The 26,310-nt window shown below is 36.8% G+C and overlaps 2 protein-coding genes across 2 annotated transcripts; both read right to left on the reverse strand.

The window, feature by feature from the left end:
- Positions 1–15,333: 15,333 nt before the first annotated feature.
- On the reverse strand, positions 15,334–16,302 carry LOC113183897 (olfactory receptor 4F3/4F16/4F29-like). Its single transcript, XM_026390390.2, has one exon. It carries the CDS (start codon positions 16,300–16,302, stop codon positions 15,334–15,336), a length of 969 nt encoding a protein of 322 aa, XP_026246175.1.
- An 8,804-nt stretch (positions 16,303–25,106) lies between these two features.
- LOC113185342 (olfactory receptor 4F21-like) lies at positions 25,107–26,051 on the reverse strand. Its single transcript, XM_026392450.2, has one exon. It carries the CDS (start codon positions 26,043–26,045, stop codon positions 25,107–25,109), a length of 939 nt encoding a protein of 312 aa, XP_026248235.2. The 5' UTR covers positions 26,046–26,051.
- Between the last annotated feature and the right edge of the window lie 259 nt (positions 26,052–26,310).

The following is a 26,310-nucleotide window of genomic DNA, read 5'->3' on the forward strand; positions in this document are numbered from 1 at the left end:
TCATTTATCACAATCATCAACAAATAATCTGCAAACATCTATTAGATGCCCATCATCCCCAGTGGACACTCTGAACTTCATAAAGTATTACTTAATGCTTTTGCACTTTAGCATGCACAGGCACACACACACACACACACACACACACACAATGTAAAAATTATAAAAAATAAACTATTTTAAAATGTCAAATAAAGCCAGGAATGGTGGCACACACCTGTAATCCCAGCAACTTGGCCGGCTGAAGCCAGGAGGATCACAAGTTCAAAGACAGCCTCAGCAACTTAGCAAGGTCCTGAGCAACTTACAAGACTCTATCTCAAAATAAAAAATAAAAAAGTCTGGGTGTGTAGTCAGTTGTTAAGCACTGCTGGGTGCAATCCTCACTACCAAAAAAAATGTCAAATAATAATATGATTATAGTTTTTTAAACAGAAAAGATACCCTTGAGTTAGTGTGATTAGGGCTGTCTTCCAAACGAAATCATAACCCGTGTTGCAGATTAAGAGATGGAGCTAATCTATTTCAACACACAGCATCATAACTAAGCTTAAAGAATTACTGAATGATTCCCCCAGTCTGGGGGAAAGGGGTGATTACTTAAAGAGCTGCTTAATCATCCCCCAGTCTGCAACAGTGGTTGGTGAGCCTTCTATGGTAATAACAACAACTAACAAAAACAGTGACCACCATGTGCAAAATACCATAATTACTCCTTTACAGACACTATCCTGTTTGATATCTATGAAAATTGGTATTACTGGCTCCTTTTTACAGGTAGAGAAATGAAGACCAAGGAGGAGAAGTAAGGTGCCAGGCCAGGAGTGAGTGGTAGAACTGATACTGATGCTCTCGCTGCTCTCATCCCACATGGAGAGCAGACAGCTTTTTCTCCTGACTTCACAGTTCTATCACATACCTAGACCCTTTCTGGGTGCCCCGTGTTCTACTCTCAGCACACTGGGCAAATCTAAGTGAAAAAAAACACAGATTTATCCTCAAGTGTTCACAGCATGTGGGTTTCTTAAGCCACTTGAATGCATCCATAATATATTCTGGCTTTTTAAATAAACATGGTAGAAGAATGCAAAGCCATATAAAACCTGCTGTGCTTTCAGACCCCCATGTCTTGGTCCCCACAGAATCCTTTAGTTTTTTGCAGAAGAGACTTAGTTCTTACCTTCTCTAGTGAATGGACAAAGAAGCAAAGGCACTCTGTCTCCATATCCCATAGAATGCCCTCTCCTCACATTGATCACGCCTTCTCCCTCTTCTGTAATTCATTTTGTGACTCAATTAACATGTCATTGCAAATTTGCTGGATCATTTATTTTGTATTTATCATAATAATTTGTACTCAACCAACAAACATTTACTAGATGCCTATCATGCCTAATGGACACTTTGAACTTATTGAAGTATTAAATAATCCTTCCCTTAGCCTTTCACATTTTTAGCACACCCACAACATGTCTTTGTGTAAAAAATAAACTCTAGAACTAAGGCAAGTAGATTCTGTTCAAACTTCCAAGACTTTCTCCTTAACATTCTAATTCCCTTTTTTCAACTTCAACCTTAATTTAACATATAGATTTTTAAAAGATAAGAAAGAAATTTCAGTTTCTTTGTCCTTTTCTTCTCATTTTATTGATGTTTGCTCATTAAGCTCTGCTAAAGCTGCTTCCCCTATGCAAGGTAATATTTAATTTATTCCTTTACAAAGTAATACTGTCACTAGAAACATCTATTTAATAATAATTGCCCTTGGGGATTTCAATACTGTACCATCATATCACTAAACTATTTCTGTATTTGCTGCCAATCTACTCATTTAAAGACCAAAGATGTAACTCTTTCCAAAACATAACCACATTCAACATTCCTCTGGTCAGATCTAGCATTTCTTTATGCACAAACATTTATAAAAAATTTTATTATTGTGGGAGATAGAGCTAATTGGAACACAAGGGAATACTGACCAAATGATACTGCAGAGACAGGATCAACAACATGAGACTTGGGATCACCAATACATATCCAAGGGAATTGTCACCCAGAATCCTGACAAGCCAATGGAGGAAGCCATAAGTGAGTCACAAAAATGGAGTGGAGGCAGAGATAAAAATGTTAGGATATAAAAAAACAAAAGGTATGTAAATAAGAAGTAAACCTAATCAATGATTATTGATTAATCTGAAGAAACAAAATTGAAGGACTGACATTATCTGACTTCAGAAATTACTATAAAACCACAGTAACCAAGACAGTGTGGTATTCACAAAATAATATAAAAATAGACCAAAGGAACACAATATGCCTATTTCCCAAAAAAATATATCCATGTAAATATAGTCAACTGATCTTCTACAGAGGAACAAGGACAATACAAAAAGAAAAGATATTATTTTCAGTAAGTGGCATTAGAACAATTGAACATCCACATCCACATACAGAAAATCAATATACAGAATCCACATACAGAAAATCAATCTAGACATAGACCTTACATTCACAAAAAAATAATTCAAAATGGGTCACAGACCTAAATGCTAAACATAAAACTATAAATTAAACTTTCAGAAGGTAACATAAAAGAAAATCTATAGATGACTTTAGGTTTGGCAAAGTTTTGTTTTTTTTTTTTTTTTTTTTTTTTTGGTACCTCGGATTGAACTCAGAGCACTTGACCACTGAGCCACATCCCCAGTCCTATTTTGCTTTTTATTTAGAGACAGGGTCTCACTGAGTTGCTTAGTGCTTCACTTTTGCTAAGGCTGGCTTTGAACTCACCATCCTCCTGCCTCAGCCTCCTGAGCCACTGGGATTACAGGTGTGCACCACCACACTCAGCTCCAATGACTTTTTAAATGCAACACCAAAGGCATAATTAATGAAAGAAATTATTAAAAAAACTAAGTAAAAATAAAAATTTCTGCCTGGTGCAGTGTTGAATGCCTATAATCCAGTGACTTGGGAGGCTGAGGCAGGAGGATTGCTAGTTCCAGTCCAGCCTCAGCAACTTAAGGAGGCCCTAAGCAACTTTAGAGAGACCCTGTCTCCAAAAATTAAGAGAGCTGGCAATGTGGCTCAGGGGTTAAACACTCCTGGATTCGATCCTCAGTACCAAAAAATAATAATAATAAATTTTAAAATAAATAAATAAAATTTTCTGCTTTGCAAAAGACACTGTCAAGAGAATGAAAAGACAGTCTCCCAAAAAAAAAAAGTTTGTAAAAGAAACATGTGTGGCATGGCCTCTGTTACCTCGGTCGCTACTTCTGACTCTACTCCTGTGGTCACTGTTGCTGAACCACTATCCTATCAAAGATGTGCCATCTGCACTGCTACCACCATGGATGCTGCCTCTGATTCCACTGCTGGCCAGCCTGAGGTTGCCTGGAGGACTTCTTTCTGGGTGCTGCTGCCCTTTAAGCTGCAACCACAGATGCAACTGAAGCCATCACTGCTGCAGACCCCTGGAGGTGACCCTGCCCCCATAGCTGCAGTTGCAGCTGCCACTGCAGCCACTACTGCTGCTGCCAACCAGCTGCCTGCTGCCAACAACCACTGCCACTACCACTGCTACCATGGCCTAAAGGACTGCTGTCGGGGAGACTCCAGGTTTGGCTGCAAGTGACTGCACCCATTTTGGGACACCAGCCTGGCTTGGGGCCTGGGTGCCAGCAGGTTTACCACCACAAGAGCCTCTGCTGGGGACTCCAGATGGGACCTGCAGGTCCAGTGTGGGCGTGCCTGCAGGTTTGGAGGAGCCTGGGGTCTTCCTGCTGAGTGTGGTGATGGCCCTAGTCTTGCTGCTGAATCTTGGGGTTGCTCCATTGCATAAGTACATCCCTGGTGGTCTCTCTGCAAGTAGAAGCAGCATTGAGATCTTGGGACTGCAGCAAGGCAAAGCCTGAAGTTCTGACAATGGGTGGGATAGAGACTGAGTTTGAGAAGACTGATCTGGGTTTGGTAATCCACGAGCGTCAGAGACAGGCTGAGAATCTGTTGAACACTGACAGAAGCAGTTCAACTTTCCAGCAAGATTTATTTTATCTTATTTTATTTTTTGATTCACTAATCTCTCTACTATATTTGGAACAAGATGTTTTCTATGCATCAGTCTGTGGAGGACAATGATATATGAATGGTGTTTTGCATTTTTGTTGTATTCTTATGTCTTTAATTTTTTTCTCTTTGTATTCTTCCTCTCTCTTGTCTATTTTCTTGGATTTTCTTGCCAACTTTTCTCCAACCAACAGCCAGTCTCTGTCAGCTACTTTCCACTCTTCCCATGAATGTTTCCTTCTAGCTTCTATCTTCCTCCCTTGCAAATATTGCACGCTACACAACCTCTGTTCTCTCATCCACCATTTGAAATTGTAAATCGTTTTAACAAATATTCTGTTTGTACTATAAATAGTTATTGAACTCACCATTTTGGGTTAATGTGAGTAAGCAGTAGATGCCTTAGTGGGAGCTATTAGGTTTAAGGCTATATATTGTGTACACTGGATGGTGTTGATATTGGTCTCACCAGTAAAGGCAAAGTGCTAGAAACCTTCAGGAATACTATAGGTCTACAGGGTAGAATTTATGCTGCCTTAGATCCATACTTCTAAATGGGAAAACACACTAACAACATGAAAAACAAGGGAATAAAGCAACCCAAACAAAACTTCTGTTGTAGTTCTTCAACAACAGAAGCCACTAATAACACAGTAGAAGAAATGTCCAAGAAGGAGTTCAGATTGTACATAGTTAAATTGATATGTGAAGTAAAAAATAGTATAAGGAGTGAAATCAAAGAAAAACTACAGGAAATGAAAGATCACTTCAATAAAGAGTTGGATTGTAAAAAAAAAAAAAAGCAGAAATCCTCAAAATGAAGGAATCAGTAAATCAAATTATAAATTCAATAGAAAGCATCACCAACAGACTAGACCACTTGGAAGACAGAACCTCAAACAATAAAGACAAAATATATAATCTTGAAAGTAGAGTTGACCATGCAGAGAAGATGATAAGAATGAACAGAACATCCAAGAATTATGTGATAACATAAAAATATCAAATTTAAGAGTTATCAGAATAGGTGAAGGAGCAGAGATATAAACCAAAGAAATGCAAAATCTTTTCAATGATATAATAGCATAATGCCGCAGTCCTGATGGGCAAAATAACCGGGAATCAGCAATCAGCCAATAAGGAGTCCCAACCATATTGATGGCTCAGTGGCATTGCCTCACAAGCCACTCCTCCTGGCAAACTGCCAGGCACCATCTTGACTTGGTCTTGGCCTCCGACATCTCCCCCCTTTTCTTTTACTAAACAACAAGTATGTGGCTTAGGGACCGTGCCTGTCTTAGGTTGTCCAATACTACATATGGTCCTTACCCATCATTGAATGGTCTGACCTCAAATCGTCAGCCTCCTGGCTTAGGCTGGTACCATTGTAATTGGATCTCACCCATCTTTGACTACCGGCCCAACATATTTAGCCATACTTGTAGATCTTGGTAATCTACACAAACACCATAAACAACCTGCCACAAGCAGAAGGAGGAGAATACAAAATGCCACGATACCAAGCCATTGACAACTCCAAGAGAGAAACCCCTGGAAAAACTGAACCACCGATGACACCGTTGGCAAAGACACCCTGGTACTATTAAGAGTTACAATTTATTGTCTCAATAGATTAGTTAAATTTTGAAACTTTACATTCCATGTGCCATTAAGTATGGCTCCTAGTTGTCTGGAAAGATTTGCTGCTCGAGAAATATTATCATAATGCATAGAAGTGATACACAGTCCAGGTAAATTCTATAAGCAGCTTAAAGCAGAGGAATCCATTAATATGTCTATTCCTTCTTGAAGTAAATTGACTCTTTGGTTGAGCATCAGAATTCCATTTCTAAGATGATCATTAATAATGTTTTGTGTTTGTAAAGCTTGTGCTACTTGTTGAGTTACATTATTTATTGATGCAGCAGTTTGTACAGTTTCTGTGATAGCTATCACAGAAGCTGTAGCAGCAGCAGCAGAAACAACAACAGCTGTGATGATGGCAGCTGTATTCCAAAGTCTTGTTTGGTTCTCAGTAATACTGGAAATTCTTCTATTTTCGTCTTCACTGGCAATGAAGGTAGGAATTCTGGCAATGATGGCTAAAGAAAATTGTGTAGTATTCCAGCAGAGCAGACACTAAGAAAACAATTTTCTCAACAATTTAGTACACTATCCTGAACAGAATTATTAGATATAATGAAAAGGAAAGGTGAAAGTAAACAAACAGGAGTAGGTTTGAAATCTATATATTTAGTCTTATTTATTTATACATTGGTCTCAAACGTAGTACTAGTATTATAATTGTAAGACCCATTAAACATCAATTCTCCTTCTATAAATCCTGCAGGTGAAATATCCATACAAGCCCTTTGTCCACAAAATGACCAAATATTAAATGGATCTGGTGTAATGGCTTGACTAGAATTTTGATAAGTAAAATGATCTCCTTTAAATGTTTCATTTGAAAAGGTGTTAAATCTAGGAGTACATGTAAATCCAGGAGTTAAGTAATGGGTGGAACCTCGTTCCAAGGAACCTGACCATGTCGGTGGCCAGGTTTGTTCTGGGCTCCAACATCGAGGAGCCCAAGATTTTTGTACTGGCTCAGTGCGATTATTCTTGCTACTAAACCTAGGAGTAACTCCCGTAATACCAGTTACATTACCAAATCCAGCATAGGTATTATTTATGGGCCAGACTTTCCTACAGTTTGATTCCCTAATCTAATGCAAGGCTGGGTAGTATTATTAACATCAGTAGTATCAAAGCATTTTTTTCTCTTCTATTAAATATGATTTTTATATATAGAACCTTCTAATTTCTTCTTCCCATCTGTTAACCTCCTTTTTTGTTCACATTTAAAAACAATCCTTGTAAATTTCTGAATTTATGTAGATTATTTCATAGACATCAACATTTTATTAGTTTTTTTTTTGAACACCTAGAAAAACTTGTAAGCTTAATTTTAAAGACATCTTTACTTTCATCTGTTTACCCAATTTAAATTGAACTGTTTAAATCACGTGAATAAAAGATCTTTGGATCCATTTTTTTTTTATTTTTCATGAGCGCTCCTCATATATCTGCCAATTTTCATATCATGTGTATGACATATGGACATATGCCCATACAGACATACAACACATAACACAAGTGTGCACACATAACACAATAGTAAAGGCCTTGTAGCTTTTCACAGGTGAAATCTCCATTGCAATGTTTAAAAACTCCACAGTTGATCAAAAAATAGAACTGATCAGAAAAACATTAACTTAGGTCTGTAGGTTCAAAACTATAAGCTCAAAAAATAAAATAGAACTCCATGACATGAGAGAGGGCATATGTGTGGTTTTGGGAAGAGCATAAGGCAAAATCTACTTAAAATAGATATTGAAAAAAGCATCCTGGCTACCACCTGGGTTTGACTCTTCTTTTGATATCCCATCCTTCTTCCTGTAACTTGCATATGGGTTTGAAGGTATTCCCACAAGTAAGCCTCAAGGTTTTTTACATTTGAAATAGTCCTCAATGGTGCTCATTATTCATTAGACTTCAGGTGTGGGAGAACCATTGTTGCAGATGTAAGGATAGCTAAACTGGAGTTCTGAATATCAGCTGTTATGGATTTGAGATATTGCTAACCCTGCATTTATAAAGCTCAGAAGGCTTGAGAATGGCGATTGTTCCCCCCCTCCCGGTTGTTTCCCCTCAATATCTAATTTGGACTTATAATCCTTTTGACAAATGAAATCCCTTTTTACACTGGGGGCAGGGCGTCTTGGGTGGAGTTTGACCTTTCCAAACCCTGGAGGATGGTTTCAGCCCAGAGCAAATTAGGCCCATCCTTGGAGATGGCCTTTTCTTTTTTTTTCTTTCTTTCTTTTTTTTTTAATAAAAGGGCAGAATTTCTGTGGGGGGGAGAGATGACAATATGGCAGAGGCCATTCTCCATCCCGACTGTCTCTCTGCTGCGCCGCGACCGGCTTGCGCACAAGGCGGCTGCCGCACTGTGCCACCTCATGCACCCTCTGGTGACAAAAAGAGGTTAGTAGCAGCCTTTTGTTGTAAGCAAACAAAATCATATCAACGTCCATGATGGTAATGTGCCGACTGGCAAAGTTCCTGGACTTTTCTTTTCTATTTTTATTCAAATCTTCACCATGATGGTCCCATTGTGGTATATTTAACAACCCCTCCTCTAAGAACCATGGGCTACATTTTTGTATCGTATCAACGTATGCCCTAACTGTTCTTGGTTTTACTGTGGTGCCTCCTTCCTTTAGCAATTTACTTAACACCCTTTCAGTTTGATTTTTACTAACTTCTGATCCTATATTTCTGTAACAAAGACAACACAACACACTAAGATAAAATGAAACAAAACGAAACAAAAACACATTGTATCAATTTTTCTATTTTCTTGAAATGGCCATCGGTCCTCTCGCCCTATCTGCTCCTCAGGGGCGAGCAGCTTTCCTCCTGTCCTATCTATTTCTTGGGACAGACAGCTTACCTTGTCACTTAACCCCAAGCATCCTGGAGTTCCCCGTACGGGCCACCACTTCCCGAAGTCCTGCTGGGCAAAATAACCGGGAGATGACAAGCAACTTGAAGGTTGAAGTGGGAACTGCTTTATTACGGAACAGTTGAGGTATATATATCTAACTGATTTACATAAGGCATGACTCAATCCGCATCATCCAATCATAGCATTGCTCCCCTACAGACACAGCAATCAGCCAATAAGGAGTCCCCACCATCTTGATGGCTCGGTGGCGTTGCCTCACAAGCCACTCCTCCTGGCAAACTGCCAGGCACCATGTTGACTTGATCGTGGCCTCTGACAGCATAAAATTTCCCAAATGTAAAGAATGGAAGGAAAATCAAATACAAGAAGCTTACAGGTTGCCAAGGGTTGTGGGGAGGAATGAATAAATAAGCAGACCATAGAATTTTAGAACAGTGAAACTACTATACAATACTGTAATAAATCATTTTATTATATTTTTTCGTGTGGATACAAGTTATTGGATATTTGTTCAAATCCACAGAATATACTTAATTGCCTTCACAATGGGATTATGTGTGACCTTTAAGAGATGATTAGGTCCTTGAACATCACCCTCATGAATGAATTGAAGCCCTCATCATGGGAGTGGGTTAATTATTATAGGAATGAGTGAGTTATAAAAGGGGGGAGTTTGAGCCCTTTTTCTCTTGCATGTGCATTCTCTGTTGATATGTGATAATGTCTATGATGTGGGTTGGCAAGAAGGCCCACATCAGTTGCAGCCCCTCAAGCTTGACCTTCCTAGCCTCCAGAACCATGAGCCAAATAAACATCTATTGTTTGTAATTAAGCCAGTCTGTAGAATTTTATAGCAACAGAAAATACACTATAATCGGTATTTTTAAAAAGACCAATATCTCTCATAAACAAATGCAAAGATTCTAATAAAATAAATGCAAAGTTGCTGATAAAATACTAGCAAACATACTGTGTGTATATATGTGACTGCATGACCAATGTGATTCTGCAACCTGTACACTCAGAAAAATGAGAAATTGTATCCCATCTGATTCAAATGTATGATATGCCAAGGTCATTGTACTGTCATGAGTAACCATTTAAAAAATGAAAAAAAAAATACTAGCAAACAAACAGAAGTGTATACAAGGGAAAACATCGTGATCAAGTAAATTTTACCTTGAAAATCAAGGTTCAAACCTCAATAAATGTAATTCCTTATGTTAAAAACTAGAAAACATTTTTTGTGGGGGGGGGGATAATCAGGGATTGAACCCAGGGACACTGAACCACTGAGCCACATCCCCAGCCCTTTTATTTTTAATTCTGAGACAAGGTTTCACTAGGTTGCTTATAATCCCACTAAATTGCTGACACTGGCTTCAAACCTGCAATCCTGCTGCCTCAGGCTCCCAAGCTGCTGAGATTACAGGAATGTGCCACCGCACCCAGTGAGAAAACTCATTTTTTAACCCTCACAATAGATGCAGAAAAAATCAATTTGACTGGGCATAGTGGCACAAGCCTGTAATCCTAGCAGCTCAGCAGGTGAGATTTGAAGATCTTGAATTCAAAATCAGCCTCAGCAAAAGCAATGCACTGAGCAACTCAGTGAAACTCTGTCTCTAAATAAAATACTAAATAGAGCTGGGGCTGGGGCTCAGTGGTTGAGTGCCCTTGAGTTCAATCCCTCATAACAAAAATATAATCAATTTAATAAGACACAAAATCTATTCTTTTTGAAATCTCTTAGCAAACTAGTTGCCCTAGATTGTAAAGAAATACAAAAACTATTAAGATGAAAACTCACAAATATACTAATGAACACATGGTGTCTAAAATCTTTAAAACAAATTATTCTAATTTGGGAGAACAATTGTCAACATTAAAAAAATATCCTTCAAAATATAGGTACTTTTTGCCCAGAAATTGCATTATCAGAAATTTTACTAAGAAATAATCTAGGCCAGATGTGGTGGCTCACACCTGTAATCTCAGCAACTCAGGAGGCTGAGGCAGGAGGATGATGAGTTCAAAGCCAGTCTCAGCATAAACGAGGTGCTAAGGTGAAGCCCTGTTTCTAAATAAAGTATAAAAAAGGGCTGGGAATGTGGCTTAGTGGTTAAGCGCCACTGGGTTCAACTCCTAGTTCGAAGAAAAGAAGAAGGAGGAGGAGGAGGAGGAGCAAGAGGAGGAGCAAGAGGAGGAGGAGGAGAAGGAGGAGGAAGAGGAGGAATGAAGGTGGAGGAAAGAGGGAGGAGGGAGGAGGAGGAGGAGTAATCTAAAAAGTGCCTGATAATGTATTATACCATGCTTACTGTAAGTTGGTGACTAAATATATATTCACCATAGGAAATTTCATTTCAAAGTAAGAAACCCTTACAAATGAGGTACTATATAATCATTAAAAATAATATGTAGCTAAATACTTAATAACATGATACATTTAAAGATCAGAATGTCAACCTTTATTGTTATGATTCCACTTTATAACATATATTTATGCATGATAAACAATGAGCTTTATAAGATAAACAATGAGCTTTAGAAGACTGTGTAGTTTGGAATTTTTAGCAATGATGTTTTATATATATATATATATAACTTCATAATATGTATTGCTTATAATATATTTATATAACAATTATATATGATAAGCACTTACATTTGGGGGTGGGGGGTACCAGGGATTGAAATCAGGAGTACTCAACCACTGAGCCACATCATCAGCCCTATTTTTTGTATTTTATTTAGAGACAGGGTCTCACTGAGTTGTTTAGCAGCTTGCTTTTTGCTGAGGCTGACTTGGAACACACAAATCCTCCTGTCTCAGCCTCCTGAGCTGCTGGGATTACAGGCATGCACCACCGTACCAGGCTGAGCCCTTATATTTTTAAAGTTTTTTAAATGTATGTCTAATAACAAATGATGCCCATCCTTTAACACAATTCTATGTCTGTAGTCTGTCCAGTTCTCAAATCAATGGGATTTTATCTTCCATTGTCTGAACTATATATTTGTATTAATGAAGATAATGAATAAAATGCTACTCAATATCCTAGGAGGTATGATAACATAGCTATATAATGGATTGTCACTAATACAAAAGCCATGTATATTTTTTCAAATAAACTTCTGGAAAATTTTATTTATACTATCCTGTACTTCTGCAATTTTGTTTTTTACATATAAATATAGAATTTCATGTATTTCCTTTTCCTGATCAAAAACATAATTCTTAAATTTGATGCATCTGTCACAATGCTTTTATAGCATTGTTCTGTCATCCTATATTTTTCACTTTCACATCATTCATAAATTTTCTAAGCATGCTTTCCAATTTTTCACTCTAATGTGATAGTTATTTTTAATAACATTGAATTTTTTAGAAAATAAACTCTCAGACTCATTTTATTTCTTTTGCAGTAGAAAATAATTTTTAATATTTTAATACTATTAATTTACATTGTAATTTTCATAAACTGCATTTCTTTTTAAAACATCAAAAATCTTCACATAACTATTATTTTATGATTTAATATAATCAACAATTTTTTAAGTCATTAGAAAAATCTGGTAGTTAGTGCTCATAACAGAAAAGCAAAATCTAAATCCACTACAATCAAAAGTATTTCACTTTCTTCAAGAAACTATTTTAGTTGTTAATACCACTATTTACTGTATCATAATGAATTCTATTTGAGAAGAGAATCATATTCCTGAAATTATTCTTTATTAAGTTGAGACATACTTTGCACCATTACCTCTAGTCCTTGGTAAAAAAATATTATTCATATATGATCAAAATTTTTCTAATTTTTTAAAATACTTATATTTTTATAATAGAAAACTACAATTTAAAAAATCCTCAAAAACAGTCAAAATACAAAATCTCTCTGGACATAAACATTTAGACCACAACTTTAGAAATAATGGAAAACCCTCTGATTTATTACCAATAAATCAATATTTTATAACATCCCCTAGAAAAACAATCATGAAAAAATAATGTCTAAACCAAATTTGAATTTTAAACTCAGACTTGGTGTTGATAAATATTATTGGTCTTGGCATCCTCCCTCCCCGCCACCCTTCCCACCAGCAAGTCTTCCTTCCAGTCCCAGGAAACTGTAGGAAAAAAATTACAAACTCTTAGACAATATTATTGACTCCAAGATGTCTGTCAATGGTGTCAAACTACATTATATGTCAACTCAAGCTCAGGCCACAGGAATGGTTTTCATAAACTCTTCTCTAGTATTTTGCATTCCCAGGTCCCTCCTAGACCATCAAGCCCCTCATTTCAATCGCCACAACCGTGCAACCTCCCACCACAAGCAGTAAAGCTAGTTTTTTTGTGTTCGATTTCCAAAGTCATATCCACTGATCTAAATTTATCTGGGGCTACGTCATGCTATATGAGGTGTACCTTACAGGTCTCTAATCATGTCAAAGATTCTAGATTTTGGTGCTCAAGAGTATATATATTCCACCAAAGTATGATATCAATATCCAATAATGTCTTGTAAGGTAGATGGTTTCAGAGAGCAGTCACTTTCTGTAGATTTTCACTACAGAAAATATCTCTGATGGCTTTGTGGGAGTCTCAATGCCCAGAAACCAATTAAGAGGTATGGAATGAGAGACATGGCTTAAGGAAAGATGCTGAAAAGGGAGAGGAAAGAACAAAAATATGCAATATTTAAAAGCATAGATAGATAAGAAGCCGGAGGCTTAGCTCAATGGTGGAGCACTTGCTTAGCAAACACCATGCCCTAGGTTTTATCTCCAGGACCAAAAAAAGAAAATAGACAGGATGCTACCAGATGTGAATAGAATCTAGGCATCTCCCAGGATTCTAGCTTGAAAAGACTGAGAGTATCACCAAGCTAGGCTGGAAAAGCAGAAGAATCAGGTTTCTATCGGAAGGTTACAAGTTTAATCAAAGTTATACATGAAATTTTTAAAATTACATTGTCTAGAATTCAAGATAAAAGTCAGGACTGGTAACTTGAGAAAATATTTCAGAGGTAGCCACAGGTAGGATAAAATTTTTTAATATGTTACAGCAAGAACTACAAAAGACAATTGCTTATGAATCTATCTGCAAGTTCAAGAGAATCTGATCTTTTTGCTGAGATTCAATTGCAAATCAGTGCAGAAAATTGGATAAAGATTTGTCAGAAACACTAATTTTAGCCTTCAACTATTTTAGCCTTCTCCTTATCTTTTACTAACAGCCTATGGATGTCATTATAAGTATTGCTACTAGTCCTCCTGGAGCTTACAGATGGCAGGCCAGCTTCCAAATAGCTGTGTAAACCACACTTGAGTAACTGCACATGCATGCCTGCTCCTACACATCTGGTAACACAGGGAGAACAATAAGATAGTTTCTGAATAACTATTTTTACTATTTATAAATAACATTAATTTTTTTTAATAATTACATATGGCCAGCCTCAGAAACTTAGCAAGACCATGTTTCAAAAAAATATATTTTTTTATAATGGAAGAGAATGTAGGTCAGTGGTAGAGTGCTTTCTTAGCCTTCACAGGCCCTGTGTTCAATTCCTAGAACTGAAAAAAAAATTATATATATATATATATATATATATATATATATATACACACACACACACACACACACACACACACACATATATATATATAAAATACACACACATATATAAAATACACTTTATCATATGGAAAGTTTAATTATGTCTTCATTATATCTTTATATCTCTTCATTTATACAGTTTTACAATAAATTTTCTTTTGCAGTTTCTACACTTTATTTTTTATTTAGTTATAAACCTTATTCACATAAATTAATTTTTTTGCTTTTTTATTCATAAATCAGTTTCTCCTCTTTTAGTTCCAAAATATTCAAGACATTTACAATCATTTAATAATCAGATATGGTTTTTTGCCTTATAAAAATAAACTGCTGTTTAGAAAATAACCAGGATAAATTATAATTATCATATACATTGAATGGTATGGAAATTTACATTTCTTCTGGCCTAAAAAAAATTGATTTAATATTCATTAATAATATTAAAGTTTCCTCAGTTATCTCTATGATTTACATTAAATTTCATCTTTCAATTTTAACTAAATCTAAAAACCTTAGTATTAACTTGATCTGAGTGTGGGTAAATAAATTTAGATGACAAAAGCCTCCAATTCTCAAAGCTATCTAGGCAATTATCTTAATTTTGTTTATTCTTCTCCGTGTGTGGACATTGAGAAGCTCGGAGGGCATAAATATAGTTACACATGTAGATTGAAAGAGAGATGTCTTTCAGAGTCAGCATCAAAGAGAAGAAAAGCCAACGTTAGTATCAGTGGAAATGCCTTTAGTAGGTGAGATTTCAGTAATGACCATCCCAAAGTCTTCAATAACAGACACAACCTCCAGTAACAAATTCAATATTCCAAGGCTGAATTCACTCCTCCCCAGTGTAGACATATTTTTCTCCTTTCATGGTGCTGGGATGGAACCCAGGGCCTCATGCACACAAGGTCATGTTTTATCTCTGAGCTCCTCCCAATTCCCTCTTGAACATTTGCAGAATTCTCAGAATAACATTTCCTTAGGAAAAACTTACCACATCAAAATAGAGTCTGTGAGGAGGCATTTCATATTGGATATTGAAAACTGAACTAAAATGAAAAAACTTGTGAAATATTTAACTAAAGAGATTAATTTCCCAGAACAGTCAATATTAATCTGAATTTCCTGAACTGTGCATGAATGAACTTTTCCTAAAACTCGTTAAAGCCTTAACAAAGAGTTTTCTCATTGCCACTTTCATCTCCTTATTTCTAAATGTATAGATGACAGGATTCATAAAAGGAGTAATAATGGCATCAAAGATAGCTAAAAATTTATCTATGGGTAAGGTAGGGAATGGCCACACATAAACTATGATGCAAGGACCAAAGAAAAAAACCACCACGGTAATGTGAGCTGAGAGAGTGGAGAGGGCCTTGGAGGAACCTCCTGAGGAGTGTTTACGAACCGTGACCAGGATGGAAATATAAGACACAATCAAGATGAAGAAGGTACCCATGGAGATGAAACCACTGTTGGCAGTGACCAGAAACTCCAGTCTGTATGCATCTGTACATGCAAGTTTGATAAACCGGGGAAAATCACAGTAAAAGCTATCCATTTTGTTGCTTCCACAAAAGGGCAAGTTTACAACAAAAGCCAGTTGGACTACAGAGTGGATAAGTCCAATGGTCCAAGCCACAGTCAGAAGAGAAATGCACATTCTTAGGCTCATGAGGGTCAGGTAATGGAGGGGCTTGCAGATAGCCACGTATCGGTCATAGGCCATGACAATGAGCAGCACCATCTCTGTCCCTCCCACAGTGTGAATGAAGAACATCTGTGTGATACACCCTTTCAAGGAGATGGCTTTATGCTTTCTGAACAGGTCATAAATCATCTTTGGAGTGGCGATGCTGGACACACCCGTATCAATGAAGGAGAGATTTGCCAGCAAGAAATACATTGGGGAGTGTAAGTGATGGTCTGAGATGATGGTGAGCACAATGAGAAGGTTTCCCAGCATACTTGCTACATAAAATATTGTGAAGAACACAAAAAGGAGAATCTGAAGCTCCCAAGAACTGGTGAGTCCCAGCAACACAAATTCAGACACCGCTGAGTAATTTCCTCCGTCCATCAACTTCATGTGCAAGGTTGAACCTGATGTTCCTGTTACCTGAGGAGCACATGAGGCAGGAAAAGTGTTCAAGTTGAAAAGGACGTCCTGGCTATGGAGTAATGACCCAGATATCAAAAAATGAAGGTCACCTTGCCATTGTACAATTAAGAGTTTATACTGTGCTTGAGTCACAGAGAGCTAGCCCCAGAAACTTTTTCTGTGCCTAAATCTTTGGGATCATTGATCATACAACCTCAGATTTAGTTTGAGCTTCACAGTGCAGTCCAGAAGGGGGAAATGTAAACAAAAGCACATAAGAATTTAAGGAGTGGTGTATCAGAAGTACAGAGACTTATACTCTCCAATTTCTACATGGAAAAAAAATGCCACAGAATAGGAAATGTGTTAAAATGGAAAAGCTACTTACTTTTTACTTACTTACACAGCCACCTTAAAATATTCAGAAGTTGTTTACTGATATATCTTGGGCTTTCTAGGTTTACAATCATGTTATCAACCAAAAAAAAAAAGGTAATCTTTTCCTCTTAAAATTTTGCTGGTTTAAGATCGTATTCATTTTTTTAAAAAAACTCATATTGATTATATTACCCTCTTGCTAATATCAAATTCCTACTATACTTTTTTATTCTCTTTATGGTTACTATCCCTTTCCAATGATACATTGCTCTATTCTTTTTTAATATAATGGTAACTACTTTCCTTACCAATATATTTCATTTCTTTCTTACTTATCCCCAACATTTATGATGAAATCTTTCTAATACTTTTCTCCACCCTCTGCTCCCTGTGCCTTCCCATTCAAATTAAGTCAGTTCCTTCTTGTGCTTCTGAAATTATTGACTTTACATACTGTGCCTCCTGACTCTAATCCCCCTTATTTTATTTTCTTTCATTTTTTCCATTTCATTATCCTTCATCCTACATATTTTGAGATACCCAGTGAACCTCATTTTCCAGCCTCATATTTGAATTTCAAAAATAATCCCCCATTTTTACAATTTGGTTCTTTAATTTTTCAGCTCATGATTTGACCCATGAATTATAAACTTGTCTAAATTGAGAATGTTCATATTCTCTCACGTAATTGCAACTAAGACAATTTCTTCAAGTTCTATCTTATCATAAATGCTGATCTTTATTTTTTTTACCCTTTTTAGTGATCATTTCCTTCAAAATAGACATATCAAAGTTTATGACATTAATTTCCTTTCCTCCTAAAAGCTTATGGCCTCTAAAAAAATCTTTCATCTCTTTTGTTGAAAAAAATAGCTGTAAACAGGGATCTATGTTTTACAGACTAGAAAACAAGGACTCAAAAAGTTTAAATAAATTGCCTAATGTTGCACAGCTAGGTGTTAAATTCAAACCCAATTCTTACAATTGTTAAAAAAAATGGAAGTAAATTTTAAAAGCATCTGAAGAAAATGTCAAAATTTTACCAGTTGCTATCTTTCTATGAAGATTCCGTGGGTTTTCTCCTTTTTCCACTTTTGTTTCATAAATTTTCTATTTGAGCACATGTATTTGTCCTTAAAGAAAAATATACCAAAACAGGTTGACTCCAGATTTCAGGCATTCTTTACTACACTACTCTGTTAAAAATACTGATGACCTAAATTCAAAGATAATTTTAAAGAATTCAACAAAGCAGCTTTTACTATCAGAGAATTTGGTAGAATTTCATAGAAGGTAAAATGAGTTTGGGGGTATCTAATATTTCATTGCCAGAACTCCTTCCTCTCTTATCATAGTACATCTACTCCTACTCTGTAGTCACTATCTTCATAGCCCACTCTACTGTCCAAACTTCTTCTGTCATTCTCTCACTGATCTGGTCTCCTCTAATTCCTATCCTCCAGATTTATCCCTTCCAGAAACTTTCAAATAAATCATTTCATGCTAAGCCAGCAGACCCTTGAGTCTCACCATATTCTTCCCTTTGGTTAAATGTGCTCCTATCTGTGTGTGCTATGCTTTCTGCCACAGCTCTCCAACTGTCCCCCGACTTCCCAGCACACCACAGAAAGGGACATCAACAAATTAGCACAACACTTCTGAACCCTCCTGTACCCAATCTTACCTCCCTGTGGGAAAGTTTTCTTGCCAATTTGAGGCTTACTGTATTCCACTGTCCATTTCACCTGAGATACATAGAAAAGATTAAAAACATAAGAAAAATGACTGAATTGTTTCTAAGCACCAGTACTGATTCTTGCTCAAGATGAAAATGTCACTCCAGTCCATAGACAGCCAGTGAGAACCAGAACTCTGATGAGTCAGACCAAAGAACCTATTCTCCTCAAATGTAGATCAATACCCTCAAAATTGGGGGAAAAGATAAAAAGCTTCAATTACATGAGAGTTATAATTCCTAAAGAGAAAAACAGGAATCAGTTTGAGTTATGCTGAAAACTAAGTTACAGAAATTCAGAGTTTGTAACACACAGAAACTGAAACTATAATTGGAGAAATTACTATGAAAAACTAATAGGAAATACAGAATTAGAGAAGTAGAAAGGAATGTGGGACAGAAAACATGAAAATGTCATGCTGTTGCATCATCCTGGAACAGCTGCTTCTGTTCAATGTTCCACCCTTCGCTCAGGACTCAGTTTAGTGTCTTCTCCATCAAAAAAAAAAAAAAAAAAAAGAAAAGAAAGAAAGGAAAAACAAATCTATCAACATCACTAACAAAAACTATACCTGCTCATCCTATTACTCTTCTCCATGCTTTATCTAGAACATGTAGGAACAAATATGTGAAAAAATAATTAAATTTTGTCTTAAAAAGGGAGATAATTACTGACCAATAGTTGAGGGCAGGTCCACTATCCAAAGACAGGTTCGATTCATGTCTGGTCAGCTCAACTGTAAAGAATTTGTTTTACATACATTTTACATGATAGCACTTGAAGTGGGAGCATTTTTCTAAACTTAGAGGAGGAAAATTTTACATTCTGACTGAGATTGTGGCCTTTTCAAAAACAAAGAACCTTATGTTGTTTCTCTCAAGTAAAAAATATTCTAATTAGCACTAACTATGGGTGACCAAATGATAGCACTGAGTCTGGGGGAATAGTCCATCCTCCCTTGACTGAATTTTCCTGGGAATTATACCTCAGAGTCCTAGGGAATAAAAAGGACAAAAGAACAGAAGGGGTGGGGGAAAGCATCTTCCATGTGCCAGATGCAACTGTGCCTAGATGGGTGGAAGAAGTATTTTGCTTCAAAATGAGTCCATAGAAGTAGCTGATGTGAAACTGAATACTTCCTTCTACATATTAAATCAAGAGTATTACACCAGGCTGGTGACTCCCACCTGTAATCCCAGTGGCTCAGGAGGGTGAGGCAGGAGGATTGCAAGTTTAAAGCCAACTACAGCAATTTAGTGAGGAATTAAGCAACTCTTCAAGACCTTGTCTCTAAATAAAATATAAAATAGGGCTGGGAATGTGACTCAGTGGGTTCATTCCCCAATACCAAAACAAACAAACCAAAAAAGTAATTTTTTTTCACAGTCCTGTAATATTTCCCTCTAATTCTGTTATTGGTATCATTCTTCAGGGATTATTGTCTCATGTTAAGTCTTACAAAGAACAGCAACCGATCAACTCAAAGACCACCCAACACATTTAGAAACTTTTGTTTGTTTGTTTGTGGTGCTGGGGTTTGAGCCCAAGGCCTCGTGCAAGCTAGGCCAGCACTCTGTTGCTGAGGTACATCCTCTGCCCCACATTTGGAAATTTTAAAACTTCCAAATAATTTGTGTTTTAAACAATGAAATTTTTACATGCTGAGAAAGGAACTTGTGGGGTATACAAGCCTACAGGTACTTGAATGGAAATGCATATATGAGAAAAATAGAAACCAAAAAATCATCTAACTTTCCAAAATGAGAAACCAGAAAAAGACCAGACTAAGTTAAATGAAAGAAGATAGATAAGAGCAGAATGAAGGTGGACATGGTGGCACACCCCTTAGCTACTCAGTAGGCTGAGGAAGAAGGAGTACAAGTTCAAGGCCAGTCTCAACAACTTAGCAATACTCTCAGCAACCTAGTGAGCCACTGTCTCAAAATAAAAAAATAAAAAGGGCTATGGATATAGCTCAGTAGTAAAGTGTCCCTGGTTTAAATTCCTAGAAAGGAACAAAAACAACAACAAAAAATGTTCATAAAAGGGCTGTTTGCAACTCAAAACTGGAAATAATTTAAATGTCCAGCAATGAACTACTGACTAAAGCAATATATCTACATCCATAAAATAGATACCACATAGCCACCAAGAATTACACACCAGCACATTTTTCATCAGAAGATTTACATATCACATTACCAAATGACCAAGGTTATTGTAGAACTGTACAATTATATTTTGTATAATACAATTTTAAATACATAAAGAAGATCCAAGAAGAAATATGCCAAGAAGTGACAGTTATATTTTAATGAAATGACTTTAACTCAACATTTTCTTTTTCTCACATGCTTAACAATAAGTAACTTAAAAACATACTTTAGACTCCAGTGTGTTGATTTATTTTTAGTTTATATTTTCACATTTTGTGGTAAATCTACCAGATTTTCTCATCACTTGAGATGCATATGGGAAAAAGTCGCTTCTTTCTTCCTCTTAGCTTTTATTTGCCTTTGCTGTTTATATAATAACAAATAACTACTGACTCCTTTCTCTAGGCTAGGCATCCCTCTAGGTACAAATGAACAAGAAATCACAGTTTCTGCTTTATGGAGCACACAGTCCTGTGGAGAAAATGTAATTAACAAAATATTAGGAAGCACTCTTTCCTATAGAGACATTAAACCAAATACATAATAAAGACTGGAGTAGGGAGGCAAGAGGGAACTACTTTAGAAAGGAGTCTTTCTTGGAGTTGACAGGCTGAAATCTGAATGATGAGAAGGAGCCAGCCCTGCATACACCTGTGCAATGTGCTCTGCTAGTGCTGGTTAGGCCACAGGGTAAAGCAGGGTGCAACCTCCCAGTCATGCTGGGGTCACCCTGCCCTAAGATATCATTACTTTCCAAGAGCTTCTCTTCTTTCAGGGCATGCATTAGCTCTGAAGAGTAGCCCAATGGTGTCTACCCCTTTCCATAGCATCCACAAGCCCATGAGTCCTAGTTACATTCTTTGTGTGAGTCTGCTGAGTTACCATACCGCTTCAAAACTTATATTTTTTGTGTTGAACCCAGGGGTGCTTTACTACTGAGCCACATTCCCAGCCCATTTTTTATGTTTTATTTTGAGACAGGGTCTCACTAACTAAGTCTTAGGGCCTTGCTAAGTCACTGAGGTTGGTCTCAAACTTGCAATCCTCCTGCCTCAGCCTCCCAAGCCACTGGGATTATAGGCATGTGCCATCATGTCCGGCTCTGTCTATATAATTTTATAAATTAATCAGCTCGAAAACTTATTCCAGCATATTAAAAAGCAACATAAAGGCTGGGCATGGTGGTGCACACCTGTAATCCCAGGACTTGGGAGACTGAGGCAGGAAGATTGCAAATTCAAGGTCAGCCTCCACAACTCAGCAATGCCCTAAGCAACTTAGACACTGTCTCAAAATTTAAAAAAATAATAATAATAAAAGGGCCAGGGATGTACCTCAGTGGTAAAGTGCCCCTGGGTTCAATACCCAATACAAAAATATATTTTTTGGTTTTGTATGGATGGAGTTAGAGAAGATAATGCTAAGTGAAGTTAACCAATCCCAAAAAAACAAATGCCGAATGTTTTCTTTGATATAAGGAGGCTGATTCATAGTGGGGTAGGGAAGGGGAGCATCAGAGGAATAGTCAACTCTAGATAGGGTAGAGTTCATATGAAGACACAAATTGGTGTGAATATACTTTGTATACAACCAGAAATATGAAAAATTGTACTCTATATGTGTGATAAGTAAACAAAAATATATAGATAGATAGATAACCAAAACAAGATACTAGAATTATAGCATATAAGAGGGCAATTTGAATATAAGAGAACACTGTTTTTGAAAAGTACAGATAGCAAATTGAGTCACAGCATATTGAAGTCTCTCTATTCAAGAAATTTTATCATTTAAAATAGATAAAGAGGCTTCTCACTCTCAAGATAATCCACATTCTCCCTTGAATGTACGTCTACCTTCCTAAATAAATCTCTGTCTATGCTTTTAAAAAAATAAAGAAATAAAATAATTGAAGAATATTCTAGTTCTGTTAGGAAAAGAACAAGTTCTTGATCACAGACTGATGAATGAATTCAGAAGGAAAGAAACAAAATTTGCAGACAGAATGGGAGAAAGTCATCAAAATTGAAATATTTTTTTAAATTGATTGATTGATTTTTGGTACTTTACCACTGAGCTGCATCCCCAGATCTTTTGTTGTTATGATTAGTTCTTTCTAGTTATGCATAACATTAGGATTAATTTTGACATAATTATATAAGCATGGAATATGATTAGCTCAAATTCAGTCCTAATATTTCCCCTTTCCCTCCTATCCTCCCTCCCCATGTTCCTTTCCCTCTACTGATCTTTCTGCTAATTTACTTTTATAAATATATATATATGTATTTTTTGTATTTGTATGGATGGAGTTAGAGAAAATAATGCTAAGTGAAATTAGCCAATCCCAAAAAAACAAATGCCGAATGTTTTCTTTGATATAAGGAGGTTGATTCATAGTGGGGTAGGGAAGGGGAGCACGTGAGGAATAGACAACTCAGGATGGATAGATAGATAGATATAGATATAGATTAGATATAGATATAGATATAGATAGTACCTTGTGGATGTACATGATGGTGAGATTCACTGTGGTATGTTCACACATGTACACAGGAAAGTTAGGTCAGATTCATTCTGCTATTCTTCCCTTATCTCATCCCTCTTCCCTCCCCTTCAGTCCCCTTCACCTAGTCCACAGATCTTTCTTCTATTTTAAATGGGATCACTCTCCCCCTGCTTTTTTCTTTCTCTCTTCTCTCTCTCTCTATTTTTCCCCCTTGTTTTGGATTAGCTTCCACAAACAAGAAAAAACATTTCTTTGGCTTTCTGAAGCTGGTTTATTTTGTTTAGCATGATAATCTCCATCTACCAGCTTCCATCCATTTACCAGCATTCTTCTTTATGGCTGAGTAATACTCTACTATATATTTATACCACATTTTCTTTATCCATTCATCTGTTGATTGATTGATTCCAGAGCTTGGATATTTATTTTGAAACAGGGCCTTGTTAAATTGCTGAGGCTGGCCTCGACCTTGTGATTCTTCTATCTCATCCTCCAGAGTCACTAGGATTACAGGCATGCACCCCCACACCCTCCCACTTGAGAAGTGGTTTTAATGTTTTATTTCATTTTATTGAACAAGTACTTATATAATACTTTAGACCAAAAAACTTTTTAAGTACTTTACAAATATTAATTCATTTAATCCTTGAAACCTTATGAGGAAAATATTATTAGTCAAAAGGAACTGCCATTTTCTAGGTCTAAAATAGTGAAATGTCAGGAATTTAGGTTTAATCCAAGTCTATTTTGCAGATTGTGGAATTTAGGCATAAATAGAATAATAATACACTATTTGAGCTAGTAAAAAGCAAAGCTGGGATTAGAAGCCAGGCAGTGGCTCTCACATGTTTGTGCTTATAAACACATCACTGAATGTTTTGATCAGCTTTTTCAAAAGACCTGACAAGAACGATTTTAGAGGAGGAAAAGTTTATTTGGTGCTCCTGGTTTCGGAGGTCTCAGTCCATAGATGACCAGCTTCCTTGCTGTGGGCATGAGGTAAGGCAAAACATCACAGTAGAGGAGTATGGTGAAGGAAAGCAGCTCAGGATATCACCATCAGAAAACAGAAAGACTAAGTTTGGCTCACCAGGGACAAAATATAAACCCCAAAGGCATATCCCGAATGGCCAGCCTCCTCCAGCCACACCCTACCTTCCTTCCATTTCCACCCAGTTAATCCCTATCAGGTGATTAATGCACCAATCAGGTTAAGGTTTTCATAATCCAGTCACTTCACTTCTAGACTTTCTGGCATTGTCTCACACATAAGCTTTTTGGGGACACCTCATATCTAAACCATAACACTGAAAAGGAGAAAAATTTTCCCAATGATTTTCCCAATCATTGCTGATTTCAGCTGTAATTAGGATAAGCACAAACTGGAATGGAAGGAAATTGCTATGTGTGCCCCTAACCAGACCCCTATTTTTCAAATGCTGTGATGCTTCTGGGACACAACTTTTGACAGGACTAGAGTAATTATAAGGGTTAGTTTATAGTTACTGTATGCATTAACTAAAATTAACAAGCCCATAATGTTGTGACCCTACTTAGGTTGACATTGTGAATAAAAAAATTTTAAATAAAAATGACTTTATTTTTGTTAATTAAAGGGCATCATACACTGAAGGATAAAAGAAATACCTCCTTAAATATTTAAATATTATGCATCATAAAGCCCCTTAAATCAATATGAGAAAGGAGGAATCTGCTCAAATGCTGAATAGGATATAACTGACCAATCCAGAATCCTCTTTATCAAGGACATTTGGGAAAATTGTGGACACAGTTCTATTTTAATACTTTTTATTCCAACACATCCCATAAGAAAGAATAACGTACCTTCCTTGTTTATGTGCAAGAAAACACACATCAAGAAAATCCTTCACATGGGTAATAGAACTTATAAGCAAAGTATCCATTATGCTATGTTTCTTTGAATTCTTGTCTATAACATGGACAGGAAATGTTACAGATACATTTTTCCTGATAAACAATCATTTAAAATAACTTCTGGGGAGTCAACAACTGGCAGAATATTCTCCTCATTGCCACCTTCATCTCTTTGTTCCTTAAAGTATAGATGACAGGGTTCAGAAATGGAGTAATTATTACATCAAAAATGGCAAGGAATTTATCCACAGGCACTGTGAGAAATGGACATGAATACACAAAGATACACGGACCAAAAAATAAGACCACCACTGTGATGTGAGCTGACAGTGTAGAGACAGCCTTGGACAAGCCACCTGACGAATGCTGCCTAACAGTGACCAAGATGAAAATATAGGAGATAATCAAGATGAGAAAAGTTCCCAGAGAGATGAAGCCACTATTGGCAGTGACTAAGAGCTCCAGTCTGTAGGTGACTGTGCAAGCAAGCTTGATAAATCGAGGGAGATCACAGTAAAAGCTGTCCACTTCATTGGGGCCACAGAATGGTAGTTTTACAACAAATACTATTTGGATCAATGAGTGGATGATTCCAGTGGTCCAGGCCACCACCAAGAGTAAACTGCAAGTTCTGAAGCTCATGAGGGTCAGGTAATGGAGAGGCCTACATATAGCTATGTATCGGTCAAGGGCCATGGTTATGAGCAGCACCATCTCAGTTCCTCCAAAGACATGAATAAAGAACATCTGAGCAATGCAGCCTTGGAAAGAAATGACTTTTCTGTCCTTGAAAAGATCAGAAATCATCTTGGGAACTGTAACGGAGGAAATCCACATGTCAAGAAAGGAGAGGTTGGCCAGTAAGAAGTACATGGGGGAGTGTAAATGTGAGTCAGAGATCACTGTGAGCATGATGAAGACATTTCCTAAAATACCTGCCATATAGAATGTAGAGAAAAACAGAAAAAGGGCAAGTTGTAACTCCAAAGAACTGGTGAGTCCCACCAACACAATCTCAGATACCATCGAATAATTTCCTCCCTTCATGGTCTCAGTTACCGTGGGGCTTCAAATTTGCCTGAAAGAACAAAAGAAATAAGAAAGTAGAATTACTGAATAAATCATTTTAGGGTTCCATGACAGCAACAAAACCCCTAGGAAATAATGTGCTACGAGATTTGTCACAGGAAGTTGACCTTACATAACCATGAAAGCTGGTTCTACAATGGGTGAGCCCATCATCTTTTTATTTAATGTTATAGCTGGAAGGCTACAAGGAGGCATCCAGGATGGGAACATGGGTATAAAGCTG

This window comes from Urocitellus parryii, chromosome 6, assembly GCF_045843805.1.
Source record: "Urocitellus parryii isolate mUroPar1 chromosome 6, mUroPar1.hap1, whole genome shotgun sequence".
Taxonomy (NCBI): domain Eukaryota; kingdom Metazoa; phylum Chordata; class Mammalia; order Rodentia; family Sciuridae; genus Urocitellus; species Urocitellus parryii.